The following is a 10,384-nucleotide window of genomic DNA, read 5'->3' as shown; positions in this document are numbered from 1 at the left end:
TGTAAATGGCTCCCCCTGCTGGACGCTTTGTGTTTCTGCTTCCCACCAAGAAATCTAAACCAGTGACACGAGTTAGTGTCTAAATAAAGAGTGGGATATTATCGAGGCTTTTTGTAGACCAGGTGTTAACCCAGGACTCACACAGCTGCTGAAGCATTTTTAATGCTTACCACCCAAATGCACAGATGCTCTTCGACTCCAACTTGCTCTGATGTGACTGCAGCCACTTTTGTCCGCACGCAGCTCTGTTGGATTTATCACTTTAACTTCCTCAACAGCGTCGCCACTTTCTTCTCCTTTAACTAATTTCTGTCGGACACATATTTGTCCAAACGCGTTGAAGCCAAACCCGAACCAGCGCATCTGAGCAGCTTCATGCAAACGTTCCTGAGCGCCGCAGCGCAGTTGTCCGCGAAACTCAACGCTCATGAACACGCCACCAGGAAGTGATGCGCATGCGCAGTTGTTTTGCGTTACAGTAACTACAGTACACAGAGTAAACTCTGCAGAGGTGTGCACAAGTTTTATTTTTTCTGTCCATGTGCTCAGTCAGAATTATAAAAACAACAAATCACACATTGAATACACCGGGAATGTAGTGAAGCATCAATGAGAGCCGTGAATAACAAACATTTAAACCAAAATAAGATAATGGGAATGAAATGTTTTTGCTGGTTATTAAAAAATAAAGGAAAAAGTAGTGTGTAATTTAAAAACAAACTAATATTGTGGGAATAACAATGAGACAAATAAAATATTTGCACATATCAAGGAATGTCCATTTATAATAACGAATGTACAGAGAAGCCCTGTTGGTCTCCAAGTGAAATACACACTTTTGAGAGAAGTGCATGAACATACAGTATAATGAAGATAAATACAATGTGAAACAGCAGCTCATTTCTCAAAAAAACACTTAACTGCTTGTTATTTAACACCTCTCTTCATTCAGTTCCTCATTTGTTATCACAGGTTTTTAAGACACATGACCATTTCAGGAAATGACTTCACTGGTCCAACATAATTCTGCAAGTATTCAAACATGGCCAGAAGGCACATCCACACACTGCTCCGGTGTTTTCAGGGTTCAGTTCCTTTACCCGTTTCCTCTCCTTGTCTGCTTCTGATGATGCCGTACTCCATAGCTTTATCCAGACAGTTCTGAGCTACCTTCGAGACAGGATCAGGTACCCCTTCTCCTCCCTTTGCCAGGACAGACAGAATCTCCAGAGCCTCACTCTCCATGAGCGTCTCGGCCAGACTCTTGTCCGCCTGCATCATGTTGTGAACTATGACCACCCCGCGATGACGTAGGTCCGATATTTCACTCAGCAGCAAAGCCTGCACAATCTCTAGCCAGTGAGTTGTCTGAGAAGAGAGAACAACAGGAGTCATGTAGAGCAAAGATTAATTAAACTTTTTTGTCAGGATGTTGCTGGGGTGGTTTTCTTACAGTTCCAGGGATGCGGGTGCAGAGTTCTGGCTGTTCGGCTGTCAGCATGGCCAGAGTTCCAGCAGCAGCTTTCCGTAGCCTCTCGTCCTCCTCTCCGCTGTAAAGCACGAGCAGCTTCAGGCGGTCATTTCCTGTAGCCAGGAACAGTTCCTGCACCTGAAGACGCACCGAACACCCGCTGCTGTCAGTGCTACTTTTCATCAGATCTGTATAACAGATTGTTTCGTTAATTATGTGTCTTACCTCTGTGCTCAAAACCAAATTACACATGCACTCTGTGGCAGAAGCTCGGACCAGTTCATGCTCCTCAAACATGTAGCCTTCAACTTTTGGCACAGCTTTCTCCTTTATGATCTTTTGTCTGTGAAACAACACACTTAAATTAAAAAACTACATGACACTGGAAAAAAAACTGTCATGATATGTAATAAAAGAGAGTCATGAACCAGGCAGCACATTCATACATCTTAAATATAAATTAGTAAGCAGTCAGTCTATAAAGGAGATTTGAAAGGAAATGTCAGCATTCAGAGACTTGAAGTACTTCATTTTTTGTTAACAGCTTGCCCTCAAGAATGTGGGACTTGACCTAGTATTTGCTCTACAAGAAGATTATGTTCATTAATTATGTAAATGATTGACTCCAAATTAATTAAGTCTCAATCAATTGCGCTTGCCCCAGAAGAACTGCAAATGGGGTCGCTGGGAACATTTTCACTGCATTTTATTTTTATGGAGGCAAACTATGATCCTGTGTGCTAAGCAATAAAAAAAAAACGTATGTCTAAACCTATTAACAGTTCATAAACTGTTCTTAGAATGTGTACTGTGTGTATTCCCATTAAAACTGACTGCACTGTTCATGTATTCTTAGGGAGAGACTTCCCCCTAGTGGCCAACCTGAGTCTCTCACTGATGCCAGCCATGTTGGTGAGAGCCATTAGTGCCTCGAAGTTCTGCAGCAGGGTGCACTCAAGACTCAGAAGGCTGGCAAGAGGGCGCACCACCTCATAGATCTGTCAACAAAATGTTGAGCAAGGTTAAACAAAATAAACTATTTCCTTTTCTTTTTTTTTCTTTTAGCTGAAGTGGTTCATAACTGCATGCATTTTTACCCTTTCTCCAGGAAATGCAATCTCAGGGTTAGATGTGATGGTTATTTTTGCCAGCGCTTGTGCAGCTTTGACTTTTCCTACATCTGTGTTATCGGACGCAAGAGGGATCAGAGCCTGTGGAGGAGAACAGCAGGCATAAATCATTTAAACCTCCCCAAGCAGAGAGTTTAGAGCAGTGTGCAGGCTAACCTAAGTGTATTTATCATGGTGCTCTACCTTTCCTCCACCCTGTGCCACCACTGTGCCTCTGTCTTCCTGTCGTTCCACCAGAGCCAAGAACACCCTGCAGTGAAAAATGATATTAACCAGAAAACCTACAGAGAGAACAGCGAGTGAAAAGTGACTGCAGTTTTCCTACCTGGCGATGCATTCCTTACAAGCCTCAGTGAGGGCAGGGCTCTCCTGTTTAACCATACACACCAATGCAGACACCACGCCGGCCTCCAGCAGCTTCACCAGCCTTTTCTCCACATAAGAAGCTGCATCCTGTTTTAAAAAGGCCGGCAGTTTCAAGAGAACAGCTACTCTTGACAGAATAGATTTGAATGCGGTGCAATTTTCTCAACACCTAAAGAAATTCGATGAGGCTACTGTGCAATATTAAAGATGTATTGAGTGATGTTAGCTCTAGGTGTATAAAAAGGAAAATTTAACCAGTACCTTGGGATGCTCCTCAGGCACGTGCTGCTTTGCATATTTTGCCAGCTCCACCATTTGAGGGTCTGGCTTCTCCACATCGTAGCTGTTGGTGCAATTGACTAATGTCGAGCCCACAGCAAAGAGCACAGTCTTATCTTCAGACTGCAGAAACACACATTAAAACATAATGTCAGTGTAACCGAGCCAACACCAGTATCATGCCATTTTTTGTGTGGAATGCCACGGTTGGGAATTAAAATACTGCATAAAAATAAATATCACAATAACAACGATCATCTCCTGTCAGCAGTCTGGCTTTATCATTGCCCTGTGTTGTCCTTGTATGTTAAGTATTAAAACAAGTACTACAAATGCAATAATCAGTTGAACCTTTGCCAGTTCAAACATGGCCAGGAGAGCATTCTTGTCCTCCACCAAATCTTCCTTCACATCAGCATCAAAGGTGAGGTAGGCGAGACCTTCCACAGACCAGCGGCGGGATGTTGGGGGCAGAGACTCATTACACAGCCACCTAACAGAGAAAGAGATTAAGTTTGGCTCTTATTTTAAATCCAGTAATCCACTCCTCAACTGTTTTTAATCAGGTTATGCAACAACATAGATCAGACATCTCTCTTAATTTACACCCAGGTTCAAGATTCAACTCAGCCAAACGTACTTCCTGCATTGCTTGGCGAGCTTCAGCGTAGATCCCTCTGCAAACTGCTTCATGCTGAAATCTGTCCCTCCAGCGGATCCCAGCTTACACAAACCCTGTGTAATATCCCATGGAAAATTGTTACTTTTATCTTTATTTTAAAAATGTAATTTTCTCCAACTATCTGCAGGACTTACCACTAGGGCTCTCACGCGTATCCTGTCATTCTCGCTCTTCTTGTAGAGGTCCTTGAGGAGAGCCACGCCGTTGGCTGTGATGAAGGAGGCTCTCTTGGCTTTGCCTGCAGCGTGGATAACAGCCTCCACCGCCACTTGCTGGTGAGTTACATCTTCGGAGGCACACAGAGAGATCACCGCATCCATCATTCCTGACATTTCCAGAGTTCTGTTACCCACGTCGCTTGGCCCTTGGAGGAGCACCGATACCGTCTGGATGGCTCGCAGCTTGGCGTCTAGTCCAGAACGGCTAAAGTGTTGCCTACGCAGAAAAACATGAGATTAGAAGAATTAGTCATAAAGTGCAATCTTTTTTGCTTTGGGTCTTTGATCGTGATTTCTCACACTCGCAATTTATGTCATGAGTAAGCACTTCCAAACTTATATTAGTAAGTAACAGAAGTTTTGTCGGTGAACTCACTGAACATATTCTTCACATAGTTTGTGGAAGTTCTCCCTCTCTTTGTCGCTCTTTAGGTCATCATAAAGTTTGGTCAGTAAGACAGAGCAGCTCATGTGAGTGTTGTCTGTAAGAGGAGGTCCTTCTGAGAGCTCAGGAACAGTCCCGGCCACCTGCAGGATCTTCTTCAGCCCTGCAAAAGAACAAATGAGTTATGAACTTGGCTGCAGTGATGTCATATAAAATCAGAATTACTGAAGACATGAAAAAATGACATGTGTGGCAGAAGCTCTGTTGCTCTTGTTAATAAAAGAACTACATGAATTGCATATTGGTGTGTTTCATACCCTGGTCTATCACCCATAATGTGAGGGAGTTGTCAGGGTTTTTCAAGGACTTGCGGGGTACTTGTTTGACCAAGAGATTGATGGCGCTGTCTCTGCCCGGCCCCGACACATTAGACGCTGGCAACATTTCCAAGAGGTGGTGCAGCATCGAGCGTAGCTCCTTGGAGGGTTCTGTGTCAAATTCATAGAGCGAATTTAGGTTGAACGCACAGGACAGAAAGCTGACACACACAAAAAGCATTAGATACAGATTTACTTTCATGAGAGTACCACAGGTGTCACATATTAGGACTGTCAGTGTCCCAACTCACCAGGAAGTATAGCTTCATCTTTTCCTCTGATCTCTCTTTTCATGCCCTCTGTCAGAGCCTCAAACATCACCTGCAGCAGGTGGCAGGCAGCCAAAGACACAGTGGGGGCTCCTGATCCCATTACAGCACACAGCTGCTCCATTCCCAACTCATTCACTATCGCCATAGTCTGGGAATAAAACAGTGGATGTCAGCAATAAAGAGCTGAAAAGGATCTGATTGAAGTGTTGCTAGCATAGTGAATAATGTTCCCTATAGCTGTAGCGATATATCAACATCTGCAGATGAGCTGTCAAGCAAGACTTCACAATGAATGAAAACTGGAAAGCAAAGAATATAAAAGGAGCGTCACTATAGATACACTTCTTGCCTTATCTATGATTTCTAACTAAGAAAATACAAGTTTGTAAGCCTGTGAAAAATGACGTTAAAGACCTTGCAATGAATAACCTTCGAGAAAAATGTCACACTTACTCTAGATTGATGTCCTGTGCACAGCCCAACTAATGTCCTGAGTGCAGAAAGGATAACCTCCTCCAGCTTTGACTGAAGAAGCTTCTGAATTAATTTCACTCCATCGTTACGGAAGATCTGCTCAGCTCCTGCTTCATCTCGAGATAACACCACTAGATTCTGAGCAGCCTGAAATTGATTAAAGGATTACAATATTTTGGTGCAACACAGCTTAACTGTTTCAGCAAAATAAGCGAGGAGAAATCAAACACATTAAGACAAAATTAGGCCTCATGAGCCATCTTTACCTTTTGTCGATCTGAGTCTTTAGCAGATGCGTCTAAGAGGAGGGAAAACATTTGCTGAACACGAGCATCTGTGGAGTTTAGTTGTGCTGACTACAGGATTAAAAGAAAAGCCTTTGATTAGAAACAGTTTTATCAGTGTACAGTTTTAGATGCAGGACAATTCTCCATGACATTATCAAAATCACCTTTTGCTGGATCTGTGTCCCCAGCTGTCTGAGCAGATCTTGGAACGCTTTGTTTTTTGGCTCCAGCTGGGCACACCTCTGAGCATCTAGAAACGCCTGGTCAAGCCGACCGAGTTTCTGAAAAGCCTGGGCTCTTCGAAATCTGGCTTTCACATCACCTGGGTCAGTATCGAGTGCTGAAAGGAGAAACAGCAATAACATTCACCAAAACTGTGTCCAACGAACCCTCAATCAGTCAAATAGACAGTTTATGCAATGATACCCAGAACCATGACTATTATGCCATGAAAAAAAAGAACTGTGTCTAGTTTCTTCTAAGGGTTGACCTATATTAAGTTTTTTTTTTTATTAGGTTAGGTTAGTTACTTTATTGATCCTTCACAGGAAATTACTTTGTTACAGCAGCTACATTAAAACACAGACAACCCCACAAGACACACAACACTGAAGGCACACATAAAATATATAACAAATTACACAGTGTGCAAATTAAAGACACCTCTGGTTTTTTTTTTAATGATCAACTCTTGATAAAATTCTGTGTATTTACAATGTGCTACTTTGGCTCTGAAGCAGCCTCCTCTCTCTCTCTCTATCTATATTCACCATTCAATGTTTGCACTATGTGATTATGTGCCACAAGTAATAGCTAATCAACATCGAAGGGTAAATATTGAAAAGCTCTCTTTTCATTAAACGTGTAAATCATAAATAAATACAGGCATGTCACCAAAGCTTATTGCTGGAGTTTTTGCTTCTCTACATTTTTTCACTATTTCTACTTATTAATTATTGAAAAGAGCTGCTTTATGTGAGCTTTTCTGCTTTGTGGTACCAGCTTGGGTTCTCTCCAGCTTCCTCCCACAGACCAAAAACATGCTGAGGTTAATTGGTGATTCTAAATTCTCTGTAGATGTGAATGTGAGTGTGCTTGGTTGTCTGTCTCTAAGTGTAGCCCTGTGATAGACTGGTGACCTGTCCAGGGTGTCCCCTGCCTTCACCCTAAGTCAGCTGGGATATGCTCCAGCTCCCCATGACCGTAGTGAGGATGAAGCGGTGTGTAGATGATGGATGGATGGATATTTTGTGGCATTTCAGACTAACCAAACTAATCTGGATTCTAGTTTGGGATGACATACAGCCCTTTGTTTGTCCAAACTTTACCAAATCAAAGTAAAAACCATCTGTATGGACAGATTGCAAATCAGGTAGAAGTAGGCTTAACTAAGTTCTGAGGTGCAATTTCTTCAAATTAATGTAAGATTACCCATGTGCTATCATAAAAAATGTGTCTTACTCATTGAGCTTATTAATTCTACAATATAGAAAACTGTCCAACCTTTAGAGGCATCAGTCTCTGCCTTGCTGTAGTCCTCTAGTTTCAGGTAGCAGGCAGAGCGATTGCGGTACAGGACAGCACTCTCCGCCTGGCTGTCACTCAGCTTTATTGCTTTGGTATAACAGCAAACAGCACCCTGCATGTCGCCTGCCTTGAAAAGGGTGTTTCCCTCCTCCTTCAGGGCTGCAGGGTCCTAGATTCAACAGAAAAGGTGAGAAACAGTGTCCTGGTGATCATCTGTCAAAAATGGATCACGCACTTCATGTCAAAGCTGTGTTCACATACGTCTACAGCTGCTTTCACATGAATCAAACAGTCATAACCTGCAGAAACACATACCTTTTTATCTGTGGTCATAGCAAAACTGTGTTTGTGAAACTTTAAAGTTTCTTGCAACCAAATAATTGTGACCAAAAAATGTTTTCAGTTTATCATGTAATCCTGCATGACCATTTGGCTGATTATAGGCAATAACACTGTATTGTTTGCAGTGTTTAGTGTTTGTGTGTTTGGTATGTGTACTCTGTTTGTTTAGACTGTGATGACCAGGATTTTCAGATGGGTATTACATATGAAATTTAAAAAATATCTCTTTGCAGTTGTCCTGAGGACTATAATCTTTAAGCTGTCATCTTGATGAATGAAATCATGTCATTTTGGTGCATTGATAACATTTCAGTCACAATGTCGGGGCTGCAATCTTTTTTGGTAAGTGGGAAACTGCATTACATGAGTTGAATTGGTCCCTTATAGGTACTTCAACTCGTAAAAACATACAGATAAATTATAGCGCACACAGCAGCGACATAATACAGGGACATGAGGACAATTGCTTCCACGGACGGCAAAGACGATCACTTTATGGCTCAACACCGAGGTGACAGAAAAGCTTCGAGCAAATGCATCTGGATGAACTCTGCTAAGCTAACCACGCGAAGCCGCCTACTATTGTTGCCTTACCTTTTCTTTTTCACTCCCACTCATCTTGAAGGTGCTACCCACAACACTGCGTAACTTAGTACGGCGAATATGTAGCTTAACTTCCCTTTACGAGCTTAGAAACACCGCTATCTTCTGCCATACATGTCACATCTTGCTAAACTTCCGGGTGTCCGGAGCACGTTGATGACGTGTACGCAAAACCCCGCCCCCTACCCACACGCTCCTTTACCGTAAAAGGAAGAGAGCAGCCGAAGCCTCTCTGTCTGCAGCTCTGCTGTATTTGGTTACATTTCCATTCTGTGGCTTTCTCCAGTCCACACAGACACAGACTTACATCCTTTGTGATAAAACAGAAGGTTCCAGAAAGCCAATGACATTTTTTTTTTTGCAGCTGTAGAAACTTAAATAAATAAAAAAAATTAAAAAATAAATGTTGTTGATAGTTTAACAGTAGTAAATAATCTGAGGTACCATGTTTTAATCAGATACAGTTTCAGAAGAATTTACATGTAATAACAAAAATATTTAGGTTGGAAAGTTCTGGTGGTCGCATCCAACAGCAACCTGTTAACTTACTCTTCAATAATGACTTGAATTGAATAAATGAATTTACAGCTGATTTGGTGACTCATTGCAAAAAGCAATCTATGAGCATCTGTTCATGAATTACCAACAGCACTGTTAAAGTCCCTCTGTGGTCGTTAAAACGCTAAACTCTTGCAGATTTAGAATTATTTTGCATGAAAATAACCCCTTCCTGACGTAAAATGGCTTAGCTGTAACTCTCCACGGCTGCTTACTGTAAAATGTGCACATCTGTGATGTATAAGCTGCTTTTTTCCGCCACCTCCTCACCCGCTGCATCTCGAGCACACCAGCTCACCTACACCTTTGCTCAACACTGTGAAACTACTCAGTGTCACACACTTGTAGGTTGTAATATTGGAGTATATATATGTATATATATATTTTTAAATTTTGTATTTTTTAATTAAAAAAATAGCATACAAGCATGATGGGACCTGTAAGCTAATATTTTGTTGAACAACTCTTTGAGCCAATCGCTGCAATCAACTGTTTTCTGTAACTCTCAATCAGACTTCTGCACCTGTTGACAGCTATTTTGATTTTGGCCCACTGCTCATCAGCAAAGTGCTCTAACTCATCTGGAACAGCTTTGGTTTTCTTTTTTCTTTAACCACAATTCAAAAGCAATGCCTTATTTCACTAAATTATAATTTCGCAAAGTTTTATTTGTTATTACTTTTTTCAGTTTCTAGTTATTTGAGTGACTATTGTGAATTTTGCCTTTTCTTTAATGGCAGGGTATGAATACATTTGAGGACGACTGTATAAACCAAAGTCTGGATAAAAAGCTAAAAAAAAAAAAAAAACAGCCTTGATTTTAAACTCATCAATGATTTGTAACAGATCAGGTTTATTCACCACTTACTTACTTATAAATCTTTTCCAATTTACAGTTTAGGATGCCAAATAAAAACTAGACTTACAGTAATACAAAACAAACAAACATACAACACATACTTTTAATACAAACCCAGGGTGACTAGTCTGTTATGTCTTGTTAAAGTTAATGCAATAGCTACGGCTGTCTGACAAAAACAGTGGAGTAAAAACCACAATATATCCTGTTGAAATGCAATACATTAAGATATAAGGTCACACAAAATGAAGACAATCAAATAAATTGGCTGTACATTAAAACTTGAGTCAGTTTACAGGTGGGTGGATTACTGTTTTTATTAGTAGTAATGAATAAAAATAGAACATTTTTCACTTTTTGGAGGAAAAGCAAACCAGACATATTGTGTTCTCAGTCTTGTCCTGCATTTTAACACCAGTCAGATGACAAACAAACAACTCTACATGTTGTAAAACCAGCTTTACTGCTTTGTCTGTATTGAAGCAAAGCCCCACAGATCACAACCACTGATATAAGTGTTGGTATTTCCTGGATCAGTCCCCTGGGAGCTCTCG

At 41.2% G+C, this 10,384-nt stretch overlaps 2 protein-coding genes across 2 annotated transcripts in view; both read right to left on the bottom strand.

Annotated features, from left to right (window-relative positions):
- rccd1 (RCC1 domain containing 1) overlaps positions 1-387 on the bottom strand; it is a 3,587-nt gene extending 3,200 nt beyond the window's left edge. Inside the window, exon 1 of the mRNA XM_008275869.1 lies at positions 171-387. Within this exon, the coding sequence (XP_008274091.1) occupies positions 171-363 (193 nt within the window). The 5' untranslated portion in view covers positions 364-387. The remainder of the gene's footprint in view (positions 1-170) is intronic.
- A 110-nt stretch (positions 388-497) lies between these two features.
- unc45a (unc-45 myosin chaperone A) lies at positions 498-8,565 on the bottom strand. Its single transcript, XM_008275868.1, has 19 exons — positions 8,405-8,565; positions 7,445-7,637; positions 6,106-6,281; positions 5,921-6,010; positions 5,634-5,801; positions 5,160-5,328; positions 4,849-5,019; positions 4,523-4,694; positions 4,063-4,363; positions 3,887-3,981; positions 3,598-3,739; positions 3,229-3,369; positions 2,927-3,054; positions 2,785-2,851; positions 2,569-2,682; positions 2,354-2,469; positions 1,697-1,814; positions 1,454-1,609; positions 498-1,368 (listed from the first exon to the last, which is right to left on the bottom strand). Exons 1-19 carry the CDS (start codon positions 8,426-8,428, stop codon positions 1,081-1,083), a joined length of 2,829 nt encoding a protein of 942 aa, XP_008274090.1. The 5' UTR covers positions 8,429-8,565; the 3' UTR covers positions 498-1,080.
- Positions 8,566-10,384: the final 1,819 nt, after the last annotated feature.

Source organism: Stegastes partitus, unplaced genomic scaffold, assembly GCF_000690725.1.
Source record: "Stegastes partitus isolate 25-593 unplaced genomic scaffold, Stegastes_partitus-1.0.2 Scaffold60, whole genome shotgun sequence".
Lineage (NCBI taxonomy): Eukaryota > Metazoa > Chordata > Actinopteri > Pomacentridae > Stegastes > Stegastes partitus.
Note: the sequence above shows the minus strand (reverse complement) of the source record. Positions and strands in the feature narration are given on the sequence as shown.

Excerpts from the sequence above, each read along its gene's own strand:
- unc45a (XM_008275868.1), bottom strand. The coding sequence starts at position 8,428 with ATGAGTGGGAGTGAAAAAGAAAAG. Across the intron at positions 6,011-6,105 it reads GGACACAGATCCAGCAAAAG|TCAGCACAACTAAACTCCAC; the intron begins GTGATTTTGATA and ends TTAATCCTGTAG. Across the intron at positions 2,683-2,784 it reads TGGCACAGGGTGGAGGAAAG|GCTCTGATCCCTCTTGCGTC; the intron begins GTAGAGCACCAT and ends TCTCCTCCACAG.